Below are 24,135 nucleotides of genomic sequence, written 5' to 3'. Positions count from 1 at the left end.
TAATTTCAGTAGTTGAGATTATGAGTCAATTGAAGCTAGATTACCATGAAAAACCCGTACGCACTGGACGGCCGTTTCGTCCTATTGTGGAGTTCTAATGAGAAACCGTGACTAGTGGAGTTCAACCGGGTCTGTTATGAGATAGTAAATCATTGATGACAATGGTAGACGTGTCGCTCAATTTCGTGGATTAGTTGAAGTTAGACATTAACACCATTGGATACAGGCTGGCCCAGTGGTTTAGTGAGTAAGCGCTCGAGCGTGAGACTGATGGGTCCTAGGTTCAAATCCCACGAGATGGGGTCGTGAATGCGCACTGCCGAGGAGTCTCACAATAGGATGAAACTGCGGCCCAGTGCTTTCAGGTTTTCCATGGTGGTCTAGCTTCGATTGACTCATGATCTCAACTATTGAAACTAATAATCGTTTGATTGTTAATGGCTTAAATATTCATCAATAGATAGATAGCGAAATGATCATTGGGAAAGGGTGGCTCAACATAATAAGATAAAATGTTGGAATTGAGATTAAGTGTAGTCAAAACGATCATAGAACCAGAAATAAACCAGTTGGGGGTAGAAGGTGTGAGGAGAAGATGGAGAAGCAGATGGCTATAATGGAAGAAGAGTATGAAGAAAAAAATTAAAAATATTATAAGACATTAAGACCATGGACGAAAGAGAGGTTTTATCAATCTCTTTTGAACAAACAATTCTGGTTTTCCCAGATTTATGGCTGTTGCTTAGGCTATGCTAAGAAGATGCAATATGATTGCCTTTGGAAGTCTTCAAATTACCTTGTAGATGACTTTGAACGCAGAGTTCATCTTGATTGAATGACCTTCGTTCACAAGGTGTTCGATTATTTAACTTCTTATTGAGCCGTTTCCTCCTCCTCTTAGCCACACGGGATAATGTTCTTGAGTTCTCTTGGAAAAAGTACGCATCGAACGACCTGTATATCTGGTTCCACGTGAGCGGGTAATTGATAAATGTACATTGAATTGGTCAGATGAGATAATTTATCCTTAATATTATTGATGAACAATGATCAGCTGGAGAAAACTGTTCGCAACGTTGCTGCGTAGAACGTTCTTTTTAAAGAATGAGAACTTCTCTTTAAGACGTATATGGCTCTTTCACCAATAACGTCCATGTTCATGTATGATGTTTTCTTTCAGATTGAAGTTATTTGTGTTTTTGGTTTTCTGCTCTTGTCATTGAATATGGAAGTATTTTTTTCGAGAGTCCCAGTTCGTCATCTATGACCTCGGGACTACAAATTCTTTGTATTCGTGTAGTAAGTGATATTATTAAGTTTCTCTTTCGACCAATGGGGATCCATCTATGTAAACTCTGTAGTTGACCATTCCACATGGGTTTCCTGTAGATAGATCTTCTTGGAGTTCCGCCTTGTTTTCTTGTCATTTCCACATCAAGAAAGTGAATATTTTGTTTGTTTTCAACTTCAAGTGTGAAATTTATTACTGTGTGACATTTATAAATGTCTTTAAAAGATGACTCGAGTCATATTTGTTGTCACAGATGATAAGGATATCATCTACGCACCTTTTATACAGGTGGAAGTTTTCTATAATCGTTTTATGTTGATCGTTTTATAGAGTGGTCATGAAGCAATCTGCTGATAATTGACCAAAAGGGGATCCCATTGCTATGCCGTCCCTTTGTCTATAAATTGCGTCGTTGAATATAAACTGTACATCGCAAGTGCAACGTAGAAGTAGTTCCTTCAAATGAACTTCCGGTATTCTGATGTTAACTGGTGGTCTCTGTAAGTGGAACATTAGTGAATAGTGATTCGACCTCCAGAGATAGCGTTATTTTGTCATTTACATTAACTTCTTTTATGTGTTCAGTAAATTCAAAAGTATCATGTACGGAATGTCTACAAATGGGTTTTCTTAAGAGTTCTTGGAGATCTGCCAGCCACTTTGCTATAGAGTGGTAAGAAGTTCAGGACATATCAGTTTTACATTAACTACACAAAGCGTAATCCATTAATTATTACTATGAATAATTAGCCTGACAATTCATTTGTTTGACATTTCATGTCACAAACTGATTTTAGATGATGATTACACAATAATATCACAATCTGAATTTAGTTAGGAATGTAAGCCATTGGATTTCAGGTCATTATGCACTTGCCACTTGATGTGAAGATTCAGGACTCAATCTATGACAAGATCATGGATACTTACTACTGAGAAATCCTATATTGACAGGAAAGCTATCTACTTCTCGCTGTTTTTCAATGATCATTTAACTAAGATTAGTTTGTGGTTTGAAATTTTAGATTCTACGATCTTCACAATATTTTGTAATAACAATCTATATTATTTGCTTAACCTTAAATTGAAATATGTCATAAACCTGTAGATCATGTGTCTACTTTACTAGGCATTCTTTTTTTACGAAATTTATTAGTAATTGGAGTATGAAAAAGCTTTAAAAGCTCCTTAGTCAAATGGCAGAACATTAATAACTAACACTTGTTGGATCTGCTTTTTCTTTTTCTTCTCACCAAGGTCAAATCAGAAATAAAGATTATGAATGACCGAATATTTATGTTTACATAATAGAATAGTAAATAATAAATATCAAAACTGTATTTTATCCAGACGTTTACAAACATATGGAAGAGTTATAATTGATGTTTCTATGCTAATATTCATAGACTGAATATATAACTATTCTGGAATAAGAGCGTAAATAGGACGAAACTCATGTCCTAAATTCCACTGCTAGCCACTATCCATCTTTGCATATAATATTATTGTTATACTTATGTAATCTTTAAAATATTAGATAAAATGTAATTGATGAACTGAGTACAGATTAGATAAGAAGTGAGAATTAATAATGGTGACCCTCATTCATAAATTATTTTTTATGTAATACTTTTCTTTCCATGGTAGTAATTCTTAATTTTTATTTGATCTGTACTCAGTTAAGTCATTTTATTTTTTTTTTGTGAAAATTATAATTCAAGTAGTATTAGCTATTGAATGTAAATGGTTTCAACGTTTCGTCCAGCAAACTTCTTCAGAATAATAATCAAAATCAAAATTATCAAAGAATATATGGTGTTTAATAAACAAATTAAATCTTTACTGTGCTTATCCAATCATATTTAGATATTGACATCAAACTGACCAAGGAAATAGAGTTCAATGACCACAATCTAGCGTTTCTCGATTGTTTGGTTGAAAGGAGACAATAATAAGTTAAAAGTAAATTTATTTAGGAAATCAACACATTCTGAAATATACTTAGATTATGGTTCGCAGTTGTAAAAAAATAATTAACAGGAATATTAACCTCATTACAGAGAAGGATTGTAGACAGGTTGAATTGAATGGAATATTGTCTAATAATTACTACAGAGAGTTTTTAAAGATTATTACAAATGAAAGAAAAATTAAATTAGAGTGTATACTGAAAAAATGGAAGGCCACCGTAATCATCCCATACTGTAGCAAAAAATATGATTCGAAACAAGCATAATATAAGAGTGTATTTTCTTGCTAGTTATACCATAAGATTAGCATTGGTGAAAATTAAGGATAATTTTTCAAAGGAATAACAACAGAATTTTTTCTATGAGAGCAACTGTCATGATTGTAATGCAGCTTATGTAGTTTGAAGGAATGCAAACAACGTTTAAAAATGTTCCCAAATCCTCGATTTATCTGAAGAAACTTGAGGAAAGGTCGGCGATAGAGCTATATGCGTCAGAAACAGTTAACATGATTGATTTCGAAGGGACCAAAATACTTCAGAAGGGTTTTGGCAGTCATAAAGAAAAATTGACAGCAGAAGCGCCGTATATATAGGCTCTTTCTTGCCACACCTGGTTGATGGTGTTCATACGGTACATAAAGCTGAATCATTCCGAGTAATCTATCATATACCTTCGTCAGTGCCTAGTGGGGCTCAACATCACCTTCTATATACAACAGAATTTATGGAGATCCGAACCTGTAACCCTAGTTTATGTGTTCAGAATACATTCGTGAAACCTCTGTCTCTTTCTTGGCCAAATATCACTTAACAAATTAATTTATTGAATTTTTTCACATTCAGAACTTGTTCATCATTTTTTTGACCTTTACAGTTTACATTTACATTTACATACATTTTACTACGCGATTTAGTAATCTTTTGTGGAGATTATTTTAAAGTTTATTTATCCACGTACGACCTTCCTCCTATATTGAACTATTAATTTGGACCTTATTATGTTTATCACTGCTAGTAAACCTGTCTTCTTACTACCGATTTGTATATTTTATCTATAATGGGTGGATATGCAATCCATTTCATTGTGACCATTGACTCATAGGTTGCCTTGATTGGTTTAATACTTTTATATGTACATAAAAAATCAATGATCAGTCTTGTTTGTCTCTATGTATTGTTCGAATTATACACAACGTGAATCTTTAGTATTTTAACATTAAAATGACTAAAAAACGTAACGTTCAGGATGTTTAAGTGAATATTTTAAAATGTAACACATTCAAGATACAAATTATTTCTGACTTGAACGATGATTAAACTTGAATGTGAACTATTGACAGCATGATTAATAGAGTTCATTAATAATGTGAAGATAATCACTACATAAATTACATCTTCAAACAATAATAACCGATTGTACTATTTTTAAAATGATTAATATTACAAAACGACAGATTCGAGTGCGAAAAAATGGGGAAAGATGTGTAAAACTATTCACTAATGCGAGGGTGGATGTTACTAACAAATTATAACCAAATTTATTTTTATGTTATTCAATCTTTCATTCCTGAACAATTCGATTGATATGCTTTAGGTTTCTATTCTACAATATTCACATATATACCTCATAAAAATCTATATTGTTTTGGTGGAGTTTTGTTCTCTGAGCTGGATGGTTTAGTCGAGAACAAAACTCCACCAAAATCATCCACCTGAGCTTCAAATCTTCTCCACCATCTCAAAATCTATATCGTAAAATGCTCATTATTAAAAATTAAAAAAACAAACAAACAATTTACATATATGTAAAAATAACAATGATAATCATTAAAAATATTACATACTTTTCAAATCTTCTGTTGCCTTCAATACAAGATAAGCACAATACCAAGCAATGAATGCGACAAATATAATTAAAAATATACCCAAAGCGAAACCAGCCTATTGAAAAATAAATGATAATGAAAAAAACAACAGTAATAATAATAATAAAATCAGTTGATTGTGACAAGCCGATGGTTTTTCGTTCCTCTCACTCACTCACTCTCTCTCTCTCTCCTTTTCTCTACTTTTACGACAAGAAAGTTATTATTACTATTATTAACATACCTGTTGATTGCAAAACTAAAGTAGATTGATCACATTGAAATATGTTGTTATTGACTACTTATGAATTTATTCAGTATACAATAATACATATGTTTTCTTTTTAATAGTCATATCTGTCTATTGAGTTAACTTATAATGTGATTTGATAATATTTTCAGTAAAATTCCATACAAAAAATAATAAGAAAAACAAAACAAAACTGAAAAAGTTGAGTTTTACTTCATAAGAAAATAATCAGTAGATAGTGAATTATATGGAATCGATGAAACATAAAACGCTTGTCTACTTTATTAGTTTATGTAAATTATTTAGAATAATATTTTGTGATTTGAACTACTGATGTCAACAGATATGAGTAGTATGTGTTATCAATTGAAAATAAAATGCCTGGAGGCAGAAGGTTAAGAAGATTAAAGAAAAGAAAATGATAACAGAGAATGATTGGTGTGAAGATGGAGGAATGATCAATTCTGAGACGATTGATTGACATTTTACAAATGAATAATTTATTGTGTGGATTTTAGATTTTACTAAGATATTCTGTAATTTTGTATTCAAATACATTCGATTGTCCCATTCTCATTCACTACAATTCTACAATAAACAGGTCTTGTTATGAATTTATACAGTAAAAATAGCTATTGCCTTATTTATTCAGCATAGTTATTTCTATTAACAATGGTAAATTATGTTAAGTTTATCAATGCTGAATAAATTATAATGTCAAAGAAAAATCGCGATCATAGATATGGAAAAAAGCCTATGTTTGTATGTGTTATTAAATAATTATCATATAAATCTTAAATAATTTAAACTGTGGTGAAGGGAAAAATATATTAACAAGAGTAATACAAATATTCAAAGAGTAATCAAACATGGTATTATTAAAGAGTGACCAAATTTGCATTAGGTGGAAATTTTTTGCAGGAAGTTCAATAATTAGAATTTATTCAATTTTTTTCTCTATTAAATCGGTGTGAAAGTCAGGTAATACCAAAACTCCTTAATTCTCTTTCTAAAATAAGAGGTTGAAGTTTAGGGAGGAATTCTACATACATAGTGAGTCATATGTCCTAGGAACAGAGACGATTCCTTGGTCAGTTAAATGTACTTATCATTTGATCAGTTTCTGACTGCCTCAATATATCAACCTTCGTTAGGTAGTGGTTGGAGGTAGTCGACAGGAAACCCTGAACCCGGATTTCGTGCTACTTGGCAATCGTCAGCAAGGTGTACCTGTAATCTTGAGGGAACTGGTACTCCCTGACGGATTTGACCCCGTGTCACTCAGCTTCACAGTCAGAGACATTACCGCTGAGCTATCCGAGCCGTGACTAACCTCCTGTAGGACTGAGATGTAATCACAATTGATTGATCACTGGGTGGTGATCAATGTCATGTGTTTCAAGTACTTATTATTGCAGATCGAATGCTATCGACCATGTTGCAATGTGGCCAACAGTCTAGGTGACTCGACACTGCGTTTCCTGTCGACTACCTCCAACAACCATCTAATCTCAACATAGTGCACGCAGTGTCGAGTCACCTAGACTGTTGGCCACATTGCAACATGGTCGATAGCATTCGATCTGCACTAATGAGGACTTGACACATATAACATTGACAACCACCCAGTGATCAATCAATTGTGATCAACCTTCGTCTCCAATAACAGGTTTGACCCCCAGGATTCAGCTGAAGGTTTTGTCATAGGGACGCAACAATTGTAATTGATGGTTCGTCTGTTAAAAGATATATGGTACAAAATTCAGTGTTAATGGTGTATGACTGGAAAAGTACTATGAATGTCGTATAACAATATCAACTTGTAGACTGATAAATAATTCATATAATTATCATCATTTGTGTAAAATGAGGAGGCTGAATCTATATACCTGTTGATATTGGAACACTTCAGTACTGTTCATTTGAAAAATTGGTTGACAGTACAAACTAACGATCATTGGAAAACGTACGAGTTTACTCATGAAACCTCCAAGAGTGAAAATGAGGGTATTCTAGATCTGATATTAGCACACTGACATGTGATCACTTGTATATTGTTTAATGCACTAGATTTCTAACTTCAGTTAATTAGTGACTTGTTTATTGTCTGATGCCAGAGAAGGATAAACTTCATAGACCACAACTTCATGATACGATGTTCAGAAATCTTCTCACTAGTAAGCACACAATTATTACCTAAATATACGTTTTGTTAAAAGGACAGTTTACAGCATGAATAAACTCTAACAAGCACTTTTTATTCTCAATGATTGTCTATTCAAAATTAACCAATGATGTAAACTAACTTTGGATTACATAATACAAGAAAGCGTTACAAATTTTACTTATTATTATAAACAAACCTACCCACCGGTAAAACTACCGATATTATTGAAAAAATATATATTTATTTCAATGTACTATTATTGAATTAAATATAAATAGCTTACTTGTTGTATAGCCCATGGCATTACCAAAATCGATGTACCCATTATTGTATTCCATATCGTAAAACTGAAGTGAATAAATTAAAAATAAGTTGAGAATTAGCCCCTTCAAAAAATCATAGTTTTCAGCACTAGTAATTAATGGTTGAAATCATTAGTCAATTGAAGCTAGACTACCATGGGAAACCTGGAAGCAATGGACGGTCTTTTCGTCACAGTATCGGACTCCACAGCGTGCGAGACTGATAGGTCCTGGGTTCGAATCTCGCGAAGGGAGGTGGGACCATGGATGCTCACTGCCGAGGAGTCGCATACTAGGACGAAACGGCCGTCTAGTGCTTCCACGTTTTCCATGGTTGTCTAGCTTCAATTGACTAATGATTCCAACTATTGAAATTACTAGTAATTAAATAAATGTATTCTAAATTTATGGTAACGATAGATTGACATTCATATCATACCTGAGTGTTTAACTCTATTTACTAATAACATAAAAAGTAGTTCATTGAATTGTTAATGAAAAAAATATGTCTATAGGTATCAATATCAAGGTTAGATTTGATAGTTTCAAATAAATTGAGCATTTGATAGAGAGTTAATAATAGTGTTATATTCGTCCAGTTATAGCCGTCCAGTGCTTCCAGGTTTTTCATGGTAGTCTAGCTCCAACTGACTCATGATCTTAACCATTGAAATATCCCAATTAGTTGAGAAATAGTGTTACTGATGTTTTGTGACTTAATGTAAGCCACTTCTTCGGAGTTAATAAATAACCGAATTAAATTAACGCGTTTAAATAGTACTATTTAAACTTGTGAAAGAAAATGTTTGCTTCAGCTTGGATAGTCAAGAAAATTTTTTTCTTTTAGGAAGTGAAAAATGTCGGTAATCTATAAAAATACTCGTAATGTTTTATACTAATGAACAAATATGCCACAGAATAGATATAATGTAATTATTAAACTAGATAAAATAAGAAAACAAATCATTTAAACAGTTCAAATGATATGCCCAATCCTAAATCTTGTAATTTTGTTATGATCTATTTTGAGGATACTTTTTTTGTATTGTAAGCTGTGGAGGGAAACAGGTTTATATAAATTTCGTTGAATATTTTAATATTATAACTGGAAATCATTCTTGATCATTGATACACTTATATATTATGTTAGCTTTATTAAATGTTCAGTAGAAACAATCTTTATTCTTAACAGACAATAAAAGACCTAACGGTACCAAGGTCGTCTTAAGAGTTAGAGCTTGAATATTATGGTTAACTCCAAGTTTCAGGGATTTTTATGATAAAGTAATCGCTTGAGTAAATTACTACAAATATTTGAAAATTTTGAGTTTTCCAACTAATTCCACGCTCTTCATATTCTTAGTCAATCCAATAATGAAAGTAAGTTATATAGATTCAAAAATGATTACATTAACGATATATATAAAACAGATATTATAGTGAAGTTGACGAATGATAATATCAACTAATGTGTCTGCCATTTATCGTATCATTTTGTGAAATAAACTCAATGTTGATTAATGAAATTTTCAAAACTGATTCACCATTACTGATCAGTAAATTAAATAACTATTTCCAATCAGATAATAATTAAAATGATTAATGAATTAACTAGTTGACAATGATATTACAAGTGTGAAATATGTTAAACATGATTGAAAATTTAATTAGCTTGTCATTTTAGTCAACACCATTAGATATCACATGTTTATCAATTACTTACTATATAAGTAAAGAATGATGATAAATATTTTCGCATGACACACACATCAAGTGGTTTTACGTTAGATGATATTATTATCAGAAGGGTGTTTTGTGGATATTTTAGTAATTTCAATAGTTGAAATCATAAGTCAATAAAGCTAGACCACCATGGAAAACCTGGAAGCACTGAACAGCCATTTCGTGAATTGGTCGAAGTTATACATCAATACAACTGAATGCTAGATCAGTGGTCCAGAGGTTAAGTGTTCGCGCACGAGACCGATAGGTCCTGGGTTCGAATCTCGCGGGGTTCGGGATCGTGGGTGCGCACTAACACTGAGGAGTCCCATACTGGGGCAAAATAACCTTCTGGTGCTTTCAGGTTTTCCATGATAGTCTAGCTTCAATTGACTAATGAATTCAACCATTAGGTATCAATTGACTTTTAAAACATAAATTCTGATCATTTACCATGTGCTAGCAAATTATTGAAAGGAACATTCAAATGTACATCAAATAACAAATCGACTAGTAATACTGGTAAAAACCATCATATTATATCGATCAATGGGCACAAATAAAATTATATGTATTAAATAAAGTCTAATAATATTTGGCAAAGAATAAATATACGTACTAAAAATTGTATTTATGAATAATTTCGTAGAGTAGCTTAAAATCATCAAATTACTTTATTGCCTGTCAAAATGTCTAGACATGTTTTTGTTTTTGCCAGATTAGAATATTCAAGAAACATCATTTATTTACTAGCATATTTTATGAATTTAGATAAGGTAGAAAATTTAGTAAAAATAAAACTTGGATGCCGGCTCAGTGGTGTAGAAGTTAAGCACTCGCGCTCGAGACTGATAGATCCTGGTTTCGAATCTCGTAGGGGGCGGGATCGTGGATGCGCACTGCCACTGAGGAGTCCCATACAAGGACGAAACGGTCGTTCAGGATTTTCAGGATTTCCATGGTGATCTAGCTTCAATTGATTCATGATCTCAACTATTGAAATTACTAAAATCTACACAATACCCCTTCTGATAAAAATAAAAATAAAAACGATTTTTTAGTATGAGGTTAACTAATTTTTTTAACGTTCAATACACATGTAATATTTAATATTGTCGAGTATTATTTTGTTTGTTTAGAGGATGAGTGGTGTATATAAGAGCATGCTTTTCATTGAGAACTTCATTTTAATCTAAATAAATTTTCTGTGAACATGCCGTTGTAGTTCAATCCAACTTGCTGGATGGAATAAGTATATAGAATGAAAGTTGGTGCTTGAAATGACGTTTTCAGTGAAAATTATGCTCTCAAATAAACCACTAACCCCATAAATGAACAGCAAAGTGCTCTAAAATACTGTAAATCCCATACATATTAAACATTTAGGGACAGATGTGTTACAAACTCACAGATACGTATCCTGTTTCACTTTCTATCTTCATTTATTCTTAATAAATTTTTAAAAATGAATACAACATATAAAATGATCTGTTTTGTAGAGGGTTTAGTGTTGCATCTTCAGTATTCTAACAATGATATTCGATGACTGTAATTTATTTTTCTAGAAATATCAATTAAATTTAGACTTGTACACCAGTAGATTCCGGGCCAGTTGTCTAAAGCTTGAACATTCGTACACGAGAATGAATGCTCTAGGTTAGATTCATCACTAACTGGCGTCATTTGGATAACTATTGAAAGATGTGGGGAGTGGTGAACTACGTTTTAGCGCAACTGAATTTCGTCGTTTAAACCGCAGACTAACCTTGGCCACATAACTAATGATAATCAGGAAAAACTAGATAGCTGTTTCATTCTAGTACGGGGCTCATCAGTAGTGTACATTCACGACTACACTCAGTAGTTTAGAGGTTAAGATCTTGTCCAGACACCTTCAGGTCCCGAATTCAGTCTTCAATGTGACCGCGGATGTTGGGAGTCTCATGTCTGGACAAAATAGATATCCAGTGCTTCGTCGTTTCTAATGCTCATCCAATTAAGGAAAGTCTGTAATATAAATTACACAAGAACTTTTAATCTTACCGTCTGATTACTCAATACTGAAAGCTTAAGAATTCATACGAGTCGTAAGCTGTCTAAACTTCTGTTTAGACGGATCATTTCGACTATTAACTCAATGAATACTGACTCGGATATGTAACTCGATAATATAACGAGATCCCTAATAAAATAAAGTTGGTTATAATAAATGTTTACTCAAACTATCTGTAATCTGCAAATATTGGTTTCTAATGTATAATGAGCTTTAGGTATGATATTACAGAACTAATTCAAGACTTCATAAGAACATAGATACTTTTAGCAGTAAGATGTTTAAGCCTTTGTTTAATAGACCAAACAAATAACAGTTTGCAATTTCAGTTGTTCCTAGTTGTGAATTTACAAATGAATTAACTAGTAATTGAACTAACTAAAACCTTCCGGCATTAAGTGTTATCGTGCACTGAACTTCAATTATTTCAGATAATGACACCAAACCATTTGGCCCATAAGATATGGAATAGTGGATTCTATAAAAAATAACTCAAGTTAAAAACAAATGGTAGATTACCATGATCATCAAGATCGTTTAAGATGTCAGTCAATCGCTAAATGATGTCATCAGTTGTATCACTTAATGATAATCTAAACCTGGAGTTAAGCAGTATTTCTTTCACAAATACAAATATAATGTTACAATGAACCCCAAATTCACGTTAAAAAATCTTTATTAAATGCCGATGCCTATAGTAAAACTTCGACTTTATCCAATTATAACACACGTGGCCCTTTTAACCGGTTTAACCTTTTAAAGGAAAGAAGTGATTTTAGAAAAACAGTTTCATGTAAACAATGGAAATGTTTCTATCTTTCGATTTATCGATCTGTCTGTTTATCTATCTGATTGTTTTTTTGTTTTGTTTTTGTTTACCTTTCTTTCAAACTACTGGTAAGTGCATCTTTGATTTTTTTTTCTTATTCTTATAGTGATTTTACAATTAGATCTCTGATATAAGTCATCAGTTTCTTCATACATTTATTTCCATTGTTAATGATGAATAAAATAAGAATGAAAAACGTGATAGAATAATGTAACTTTTATTTATCTCATGGATTCTCATTAGTTGTCGCTTTCAATCAAGAAATTTTAGTAATGATTATTTATAACCAATGTGAATACTTTCGATAACATTAGTGAAGATTAGTAGAATAACCACAACAAATATGGAAGTTTTTATGACTTATCCTTAACCTGTCTAGTTGACCTTTTAATTTTCAAATATGGAAGTACTGTGAAGTGGTAAAGTGGATGAATATTTAAATTTCATTTAAATCCCGAACTGATCTAAGTTAGACCACTATTGAAAACCCGGAAACACTGGAGGGCCGTTTCGTCATGGTACGGAAATCCTCAATAGTGCCTATCCACAACTACGAATGCGGAGATCGAACTCAGGACATTCAGCCTCGCACGCAAACGTTTAACCTCTTGAAGAATGAAATTTAACAAACTCAGCAACTTTATATTTAGAATATTTATATGTTAAGTGCGAAGGTTCCAGAAAGAACATTTTGAAACACTTGGAGATGTTTCTAGAAAATGAATTTTGAGATAAAGGCTACGTAATAACAACCATGAAATTTGACAGGACAGCAGAGTAAAATGAGTAGAGCTCAAAAGGATCTATAAACGATAAAGAAGAAGCTATCATGGCAGTGAGAGATTTAAAATCGTTATCATCATCGTTATTTCGCTAATCTTCACTAATATTATAGCGTGCTCTACTGAAGTCAACAGATATAAGTGGTACGTATTATCAATTGAAAGTGAAATACCTGGCGGCACAATGTTAAGAAGATTGAAGAAAGGAAAACATATCTGTGAGGCTAAATACGTAGTTTGACATGTTAAAGTACATTTAATCTGATGTTTATGTATTTAAATAAACTTCAAATACTCTTGACCAATGACCATCATGCATGAATCATTTAGTAATAGCAATATAGTCTTAGTGTAAACAGCGAATAAAATCTAAGCAACACACAAACCCTTGTTGATTCCGTTGTAAGCTTTCACTAAACACATAAGTTCCAAGTAAGGACCGGAGTCAGACAAGGCTATTTACTATCTCCCTTCCTTTTTCTTCTGGTGGTCGACTGGATTATGAAGACCTCGACATCTGAAGGAAAACACGGAATACAATGGACAGCTCAGAACCAATTAGACGATCTGGACTTCGCCCTCCTATCACGTACACACGAACAGATGCAGATAAAGACAGCCAGTGTAGCAGCAGTCTCTGCATCAGTAGGCCTCAGCATACACAAAGGGAAAACCAAGGTCCTCAAATTCAAAGTGGAGAACAGCAATCCAATCACTCTTGATGGCGAAACTCTGCAAGATGTAAAATCCTTCACATACCTGGGAAGCATCATCGATAAACAAGGAGGCTCAGATGCAGACGTAAAGGCAAGGATTGGCAAAGCAAGGGTCGCATTCCTACAATTGAAGAACATATGGAACTCAAAACAACTTCCAACCAATATCAAAGTGAGAATCTTCAATACGAACGTCAAGGTAGTTCTACTGTATGGAGCTGAGACTTGGAGAACCATAACAACCACCATCAAGAAGGTACAAGTATTTATAAATAGCTGTCTTCGCAAGATACTCAACACCCATTGGTCGGATACCATCAGCAACAGCCTTTTGTAGGAGAGAACAAATCAGCTTCCAGCTGAAGAAGAAATTAGGAAAAGACGATGGAAATGGATAGGAAATACATTACGTAAATCGTCAAACCGCATCACGAGACAAGCCCTAACTTGGAATCCTGACGGAAAGCGGAAAAGAGGAAGGCCAAAGAACACATTATGTCGGATAATAGAAGCAGATATGAAAAGGATGAATAACAACTGGAAGGAGCTAGAAAGGATTGCCCAGGACAGGGTTGGATGGAGAATGCTGGTGAGCGGCCTATGCTCCTTCACGAGGAGTAAAAGGCGTAAGTAAGTAAGTAAGTAAACACATAAGACTTCAAAAGAAAGTAGTAGATCTAGTTAATAGTGAAAATGGATTTACATCAAGATTATTCACAAATCACGAATGATATTAGTTAGATGTTACACTTTGTGGCAAATGTCATACAAAGAGATAAGAGATCTTCTGTTACCAGTCGAAACATTCAATACATTCGTGTTTAATTACTGAGAATTGTTTTCATTTATATTTGTGTATCATTTATACGGCATTTCAAGTTGCTTACTATGGGGTGAGTATCAGCATGGCTTTCATTACGTCATAAACCCAAAATGCAGCCTATGGACATATCAAACTTACTGAATTTGTTTCTATGCACTCATAGATATCTCTGGAGTGATGTTTATACTGACGTAAGTGCTAAGTTAGAAATACTGTGGTTCAACTTTGGATTTTTATTAGAAATGTATAGAAAAGTTATGATGTATAGAAACTTCGTCGAGTCGTGTGATTGGAACATGTGAATGAACAGCTATCTACATCCACACCATTATATTACGATACCTATGATATTGCGATAGCACTTTATTCCAATCCTTAGCCGTCTCGAAGTATATAAACTTCTATATTGTGACCCAGGTAATTATCACAGTCTTTGGTTCAAGACTTTAATTAATATAGCCAGAAATTTATTGTAGTTGAACGGATACATTCATTCTTTTTCATTTTGTGAGTACTGGTCCTGTTTTCTTCCATTATCGTCCAATCTATTTTCATTTGCTTTTGTGAAATATGTATTCAGTGGTATTCGTAAGATAATTTTACAAATATTGAAATTTAAATAAGTCAGTATTTTTCTGTCAAACTCACTAGTCCACTATGAAATGCAATTACCTGGACAGATGTCGATTTATGCTTGGTCAAATATGCTTTTAATTTCTAAAAGAACCATAAATTATGAAGATCAGAACTTAGGAAAGTATTAAAAATGTCACACCACAAGTAACTAAGTACTTCATTTTAATAGTAAGGTTATGATGTGATAATTAATGATCATTTAGAAATATACAATTAAAACTGGAATGCATCCACATCCAGCTAATGAATCCTGAATAAAAAGAAACGAGCATTTTGGATTTCCCTGCTCGCCAGTCATGTTTATTTCATTAAACGGTATGATGAAAATATGTATATGATACGTTAATGTTAATAACGAAGTGTAATTTTCACCTATGTTTGGATATTTACTATAAATGCGTGTATGAATTTAAAGTAATACAATATATATGTATGTGTGTTTATTTTAATAAATTCTCTGACTGAACGCTTAAATCGGTTTCTTAATCTCTTCCAGTAACCCCAAGCCAAATCTACACAACAACTGGAACACAAGAGAAAAGGGTCGAAATATGAGAAGAACTCTTTACTCCAAAGTTAGTTTATGCACAGAAAATTGAGATTATTTATAGCATTTTAGATGGCCTTGGGCTTTTGTAAAGTTTTAGAACCTTACTAAACATAGTAGTAGGATAGATAATTATCTAACCACAAATGTGACACATGACTCTTCACTTTTTAGATGTTTCTGAGAAACTTCTATTCAATGCTCATTGGATAAAATGTTTCCACGTGTTTTGAGAGCCGCTTTGGGCTTTTCTCGAGGAATATTCTGGATCTCACCAACAATTTATGTATACTTGTATACTCAGAGTGCCTTGGACATGATACTGTCATAGGTTTGTTAAAATAATCAGATTAAAAAGCGTAAAACTTAATTTATGAAAGAATAGAATATTTGTTGACGGTGTTAAAACTCAACAGAGATAATATAAGACAAATATTACTTGTCAAAATAATTGTACCTCAAAATGAATTTCAAAAATAATGAAAAAAAAACAAGATAAGCGAATAAATCATTATTAGTTCGGACGTGAAATGGGGATGGTTAGTATCTGATAAGATAACACCTGCTAGGAGTTTGCAATACTTTAGATGTCTATCCACAACCATATTAAAAAATTACCTTTAACGATTTATCACGCACCTTGCTGACTGCCTTCAGCACTCTCCGCAATACAGCAAAGTGTTTTCTCAAAATCCCGGGAAAGAATAATGGAGAACAGTAAACAATAATAGGTAATATGCAAGAACTGACAAATTATAAGAGTAAATTACGAGTAATCCCAAGAGCATGCAGTCTCTTTATGTAGTAAGTCAGACGGAAAACGTTCTTCGATAACAATAAAACGTGAGAAGACCAAGAGAGATCGGAGGAAAAGGTGATACCAAGATAATTGACCTTCGACACTGTATTTATCAAAGAGCTTCCAATGACACAAGCATTATGGGATCTCAAAGTGGAGTTTAGATGCCATTCATGTCTCATGCTAAAGGTATTGTGCTAAAGATATTATACACTTATGAATTATACTTCTGAAAATCTTGCAGATAACCAGTTTATCATTAATGAATATCTGTTGAATTTCACTTTGAATAATAACTACAATCTTTGTCAACATTACGTTTTCAGACAGTAATAGGTACATGGATAATCGTAAACTTCAAACATATGATGTTAACGTTTATTTTAAACGTTGTTTTCTGGTAATAATATAGTTGAAGAAAAAATATTACAGTGTTAAATACTCATTTATTAAGATAATTATGCCTCATTAATTTCGTATGTTAGGTAAATCGATTATCTCAAACAACATTATAACCTCGATTCAATACTAATCTTTTTTTGATCAGTTACAGGTGATTTTATTCACAAAATATCTAGAACATTGATTTTTCGTTCTGCACATCGTCAATATACATCTAAAAATCTTTAGTTTCTATCAGAAATATATTTGGAAACTAAACTCCTGTTAATTATTTAAAGTGATACAAATTAGAATCGATAGACATTTAAGAAATAGTAAAGATGATCATATCAAAAAAAGGCACTGAACCACACAAAACCTGACTACCAGATTAAACAGTGTTAAAAGCTGTAATTCTGTCAGTTAGAATTCCTAAAAGATTTAAAATCAAGACAGGAATATTTAGAAAACATGGTTCAAAACTAGTCTATGGTTTAAAAATTTTTTGAATATTGGATATTCATCTTGGATGACGAATTCCTTTACTTCCCATCATTCTGTATGGTTTTTTCTCTTCTTTTTTTCTCAATGTTTTATTTATTTCCTTTTGATGGGGTTTTGTTCTCTGAGCTGAATGGTGTGGTCGTGAAGCTTTCATCGTTCTTCTGAACGACATCATTAGCACAAACTTCAGGCAGCAATAAATTGTCTACTTTTACCCGAAGTTCCAAAACAAAACTCCACCAAAATCATCCACCTGAGCTTTCAAATCTTCTCTACCATCTCATTAATTTCCTTGTTTATTATTATTTTAACACAAAACCAGGCTACTTAATTTCATGAGTGTTTCCATCTTAATTAGATTCGTTTGTTTGAAATTTACTTATGTTTATCATAATAATGCATAAATTTTAAAGCGTATAATAGAAACATCTAAATGAAATATCATTTACTACATACATCCAATAAGATCGACAATAATAAAAAGTTTATCAATATTATGAATGAGTTTGAGTTTTCTTAAATAAATCAAAAGTTTAAGTCTAACTATCAGAACAATTGTTTTTCAGTATAGATTATATCAACATGAATTGACTAATACAGAAAACATAATAATTCAATATAAAAACCAAGAAACTCACATTGTTATAATACTGTTTTGTTTGGCTTCACGTTTTGGTGGATCATTCACCTGTGTTTCACAACCATCATAATGTATTTGTGTGATAGATCCTATAGTATAATTATTTAATTTTAATTTATCATTATTAATATTATTATTATTGTTATGATCAGTGTGAAGATGTATATCTTTATCCAATGATGATAATCCATGATAATCATTCATTGAATTAATGTTATTTTGTTTCATTTCAGTAATATGTTTATTACTATTATTTTCTATCGGTTTTATAATTGATATATCATGAACAGATGATAAATGAGATTTCTTATTTATAATTATAGAATTGAAATTCAAAGCATTTTGATCTGATTCAATTGGATAATGTTTTAATTCATTTTTGTTAAGATTTTGTTCAGGATTATTTTGTTGTTGATTAAATGAATAATAACGTGGACGACGATTTGCTGCAGAAACGTTCAGCTATAATAATAATAGTAATAATAATAATAGACTGTATTATTAAATTACGACATTTACCAAGTAAATCCATCTTAACTATTTTCATTGATATAAATACTTTACAAAAGATAATAGTTAACCTCACAAAATTAAATGGAATTGGCATACTGTTATGTCCCGATAAGTATAATGAGTGATAACTTTTGGGATCTATTTATGGACCAATGCTATACGTATATTATTTTATCGTATAATTGTTACGTAACCAAACTATTCATATTCATGTCCCTCTTATTATGAGCTTTATTTTGATCCATAAACTATTATTACACGATTTACCATTTTTAAATTATACCCTGTCTATCAATTACTATCTCCCACATTCACAGTCACACTTGGCTAATTCTTGTACAAATGTTGTTTCATATTTTATGGTACGGTGTGGTTTGTCTGGTTGGTATATAAACCTAGTATGTTTGAAATATAATGATTCATATTGCAGAGGCTGAGATTGGTGTTCTTGACTCATTAGGCTGGGCTAGGCGGGAAACAGAATTGATAAGCATTCTAGACAGCTCGTACTTGTTTTGTGCGTCACTGTTCCGATCGATAATTCGCTGTTCTCTAATTGGCGGTATCACTACGCAATACCTTGACAGGGCACACAGGCCACAAGTTATAACACATACAACATATATGATACATTGGTTCTTAGAGGAAATTCATTCTAAGAACGATTAAGTTAATAATAAAAAGTAATTTAATCAGAATGAGAATACCTAATGGGATATGAAAATAAATTTACTATGAATGTACTGACCAAACTATATGTATAATATGTTGTTATATAAGATTGTTTCATCATTGGATAGATGGAAATTATCAGTCGAACATAAATGATATAGGACTTATCAGTCAGTGATGTTACACCTGCGCGAAAATAGAGAAAAATTCGATTAACATTAAGAAGTAGACAAATTTATCTCCGGTCACCGGCATGTGAGCTTTGCCAAGGATTTTTTTTCTGAACACCCAAATGTCCACTATCATGATCTTCAAGAACAGATTTACGTTATGAAGGTGGAATAACAACATGATTATTTAAACACAAAATACTATCAGAAGTACTGAATAACTCATTCCATTTTGATAAGAAATCTACGTTTCAGATTATCAAAACAGAATCCTAAATAATTCGACTTTATATACTGCTTCTGTATCATGCTATGACTATCCCTAGCATTTATTTCAAATCACTGCTATCCTAGTAGGAATAGAGTGACATAAAGTGGCCGGTCATCCTTAAAAAAAATCTTCCAGCCACCTCAGTTGATAAGGATTTACAACTTCTCGACTAATTCTTAGTATTATTAACTAATTGTTAGTTAGTTATGTGGGCAAAATATTCTCTCGTTGACTACTAACTTAAATAGCTATTCCACCACAATATTTCACAGCTTGTTTTCACTTATTTACGGGTTAAGTTATCAATGACATTATATTTGAAGGGATTTTTGTGGATATTATAGTAATTTTAATAGTTGAAATCATGAGTCAATTGAAGTTAGGCCATCATGGAAAACCTGGAAGCACTGAACAGCCGTTTTATGGATTTGTCGAAGTTAGATATTAATACCATTGGATGCCGGCCACTTCAGTGGTCTCGAGGTTAAGCATTCGTGCGCGAAACCGATAGGTCCTGGATTCGAATTTCGCGAGGCGGGACCGTGATTACACACTGCTGAGGAGTCCCACAATAGGACGAAACAGTCATCCAGTGCTTCCAGGTTTTCCATGACGGTCTAACTTCAATCGACTCATGATTTCAACCACTGAAACATAATATTTCTTCTCAAACATTTATTTAAGAATTATTTCTAGCACAAAAAATTGTTTTCCAATAGAAAGAAGCATTACATAAGTAATGAAATGAAGTGATAATAAAATACATAGAACAAAAAGCGTTGTTGCTTAGGTTGCATTAAATTGTATAATTATACATGACCATCTTTTGAAGTACACTAAAGTGTACTATGCTCAAACATTTTAATGTTTTGTTTTCTGTAAATTTCTAAAGATTAAAAAAAAAACTCATATACGAAATTAATTATCTCTAAGCATGAATAATTAAATAGATTTGCTCAGTTCAAAGTCTGTATCATCTAGATTAAAGAAGACTTTATTTTAATATATCTCTTAAGTATTCGTTTAAAGATTTCATCCTATCGGTAAACTTGATCATTTAGGTAGTCACTTACCGGATGCTTTTTACCCTCATTTTTTAAATAAGAGATAGATCAAAAAGTTTTCTATACAATTGGATTATAACTGAAATAATCAAAGAACATTTTTGTAACTTAGCTTCACTGATGATTTAATCGATAGTTGCTTTAAAAGATAACCCAACATTACTGTTTTATAGTAGGGAGCTAAAGAATATTACCATGCTTGTTTAAAAAATCTCTTAGAACTATAGATTCACTCATATAATTATCGTCTAAGATGTTCTCTTGAAGTTGTGTTACTTAAATGCTTTATAGTAATGAATAATAAGGGTTTAAGTTTTGAAATAAATATTATCAATACAAATAAGAAATTGAAATCTCATTGTAAGAAATATATAGTTTCTTTAATTTTGAACACCAGTCACTGTGAGCGAAATGTGTCATGACAAGGGCATCATAAAAATTAGTACGCGTCATAGGCTAAACGTTTTCTGAAGGATTATTAAAAACTATAGAGAATTGCAAATTCGTTATACCCTAGTGTGTAACTCCACGTAATTGAATACAAATGTTCCAACGAGGGATGATAATCACGACATCTATGGTTTGCAATTCGTGTATCACAATTATAACGTAGCTGAATTTCACCTGTTATGAATTTTTGCAATAAGGATTACTTTGATCATAATAATAATAATAAGTGGTAGCAAAATCTTTTCATTGACTGAGGTCTAGATAGTTTCGCAACTTTTCACTAAAATACTTGTTCTATCTTAAGAGGGTGCAACTAAACCAAATACTCATATATTTATCAGCTAGAAATAGTTTAGTCTTTTGTCAGCAACTTTCTGGTGTACGTATGGAGCATTTTTATGAAACGTGACCGAAACACAAACATACAACGATGAGAGACTTGAAAGCGTTTTTTTATTAGAGCTTTGCAAGTATTAAAGTGAATACGTGGGTAAACCTAGTTTCTGTAGAAATCATCATATATCAGTTTGTAAAGTCAAAAAACTGATGTTCAAAGATTGCATATGACTCATATTATGATTAATCACTCACCACTCTATTCCATCTTTTAATGATGGTGGTATTTGAAAGAAACCTACTGAAATCAGATAGAAACCGGATATCGGTTCATAAAAACGCTGATTATCGGGATCAGTTTAGCATAGCGAAAAAGATTCGTTATAATATTCAATAGTTGTCTAATTAGCATTAATTTATGATGTAGACTATGAGAAGTTGTGACTATTTCAGTTCAACCAAGTTTGTTTTGAGACAGTTATCCACCATGGAAGACAGAAAATGATTACATAATGTCATGAACCGATTGAAGTTAGACATATATACAGGTCTAAAGGGTAAGTGATCTCAGTGAAACCGAAAGTAGTCGATTCGATCATTTGTAAAAAGGTTGTGAGTACGCATTGTTTAAGAAACCTATACTATGACAAAATATCCTATCACTGCTCATTGGTTTAAAATAGTTATCTAGTTAAAATTGATCCATGATGTGAATTATGAAAGTCATAAAATTCCTTACAACACTTTTATTATTTTACTTCATAGATCATAAAAAAATATCACTGATTCTATTAAATAGTATTTAAAGGTCAAAAGTGAAATGTCTAGTTAGTAATACCTTGCCACTTGACAACAAATGAATACTATTTTAGCAAAAAGAATATTGTAAGTCTATTAATATAACTAAAACGTTACTAGGCATCATTCTGTCTTATTTTGGATACAAATTAAATGACAAACATTTTTCATATGACTGACTATAAACAATTTTTTCTTAATTTTAAATTTTAGAGAAATATTCTTTATTCCTCATCACAACTCCATTTCTTTTCTTATATAGATATATTTTTTTCTCTTCTTTCTATATGAATTTAAATTCTATAAATAATTGTCGAAACATTTTGTAACCATGAGCTTTATTGTTTTTTTCTCTCAGTTCGACCAACAACAACAACGAAACAACGAAAAAACAGCATTTAACCTTTAATTAGACAAATACAATTGATAAATTAATACCTACGTATATTTATAACATAATGGATAACTATATATATACATATAATGACTCTGTTATTACTGCTGAAATCATTTCAACATTTCACATTGTTTATTGTCTAGTCAAATCGAACTCAAATGAAATAAATTAAATCGTTTTAATATTTAATTTTTCTGTGTTTTTCAAAATTATCTTAATTAGTGTGAATGATTAAGTATTTTACGAATATGATAGTTTTATTTATTTGTTTATATATATATATATATATATATATATATATATATATATAGTTCCCCCAAACGACCTTGTGTGGCAGAGAGTGGGGAGAGTTCACTCACTCTCTCGTAATGCTCTCAAGTGATCACGTGCATACAACCACTGTCAGAGAAGTCCTACTCACTGCCTTCGCATGGCGGGAGTGTTGTTTACGAAAGTGAAAGGACGGAAAGCGAATGTCCGACACTTTAACAGGGTTGATGGATACAAAGGATCCACCTAAGAGAGTTGGAAAACCCTGATCCCAAACCAATGGTGTACATGAGCTCCAAGATCCTAAGGAAACCCATTGTCGGTCATTGGCTACCATGAGACTGCATCTCCTGACGTTGTTTCACTACTTTGCGGATCAGACCCTTAGGTTAAAGGATCGAGGTGTGGGCCCCTAAGAAAGTCACCTGCTTCGGTTTGGTTGTGAAGACAGTATCCAAGCCATCACTTAAATCGAATGTTTTATGTGGCACATTTCTGTTTGGTGCCTTCTTGTACCAATGTTTATGTGTTTCAATAAATAAATAAATATAAACATATATAGTAATGTTGTGAATAAATTTTATTTGAACCTTAATAATAAGCATTCAAATGAAACATTCTAATTGTTTATTTAATCAATTGTAATTTATGTTCAAAATAATATTTAATTTAAACTAGTTATTAATCTTAGTAATACACAATTAATATGATAAAAGTAAAAATAAATAAATAGAATTACAAGTCAATTCTAGTACTTTTAGTAACAACTTTGTGATTAAAGGTTTGGAAGTTAAAATGAATTAAAATTTCGCTTGTTGAAATCATGAGTCGATTGAAGCTAGACCACCATGGAAAACCTGGAAGCACTGCACGGCCGTTTCGTCCTAGTATAGGACTCCTCAACAGCGCGCATCC

At 32.1% G+C, this 24,135-nt stretch overlaps 1 protein-coding gene across 1 annotated transcript in view; it reads right to left on the bottom strand.

Annotated features, from left to right (window-relative positions):
• Positions 1-24,135, bottom strand: part of MS3_00008384 (uncharacterized protein) — a 72,077-nt gene that overhangs the window by 36,869 nt on the left and 11,073 nt on the right. Inside the window, exons 3-5 of the mRNA XM_051216736.1 lie at positions 18,278-18,741; positions 7,829-7,892; positions 5,108-5,204 (exon numbers count right to left, since the gene is read on the bottom strand). Of these exons, the coding sequence (XP_051065338.1) occupies positions 5,108-5,204; positions 7,829-7,892; positions 18,278-18,741 (625 nt within the window). The remainder of the gene's footprint in view (positions 1-5,107; positions 5,205-7,828; positions 7,893-18,277; positions 18,742-24,135) is intronic.

Source organism: Schistosoma haematobium, chromosome 6 (genome assembly GCF_000699445.3).
Source record: "Schistosoma haematobium chromosome 6, whole genome shotgun sequence".
Taxonomy (NCBI): Eukaryota; Metazoa; Platyhelminthes; class Trematoda; order Strigeidida; family Schistosomatidae; genus Schistosoma; species Schistosoma haematobium.
This window is presented reverse-complemented; position numbering and strand designations above follow the sequence as displayed.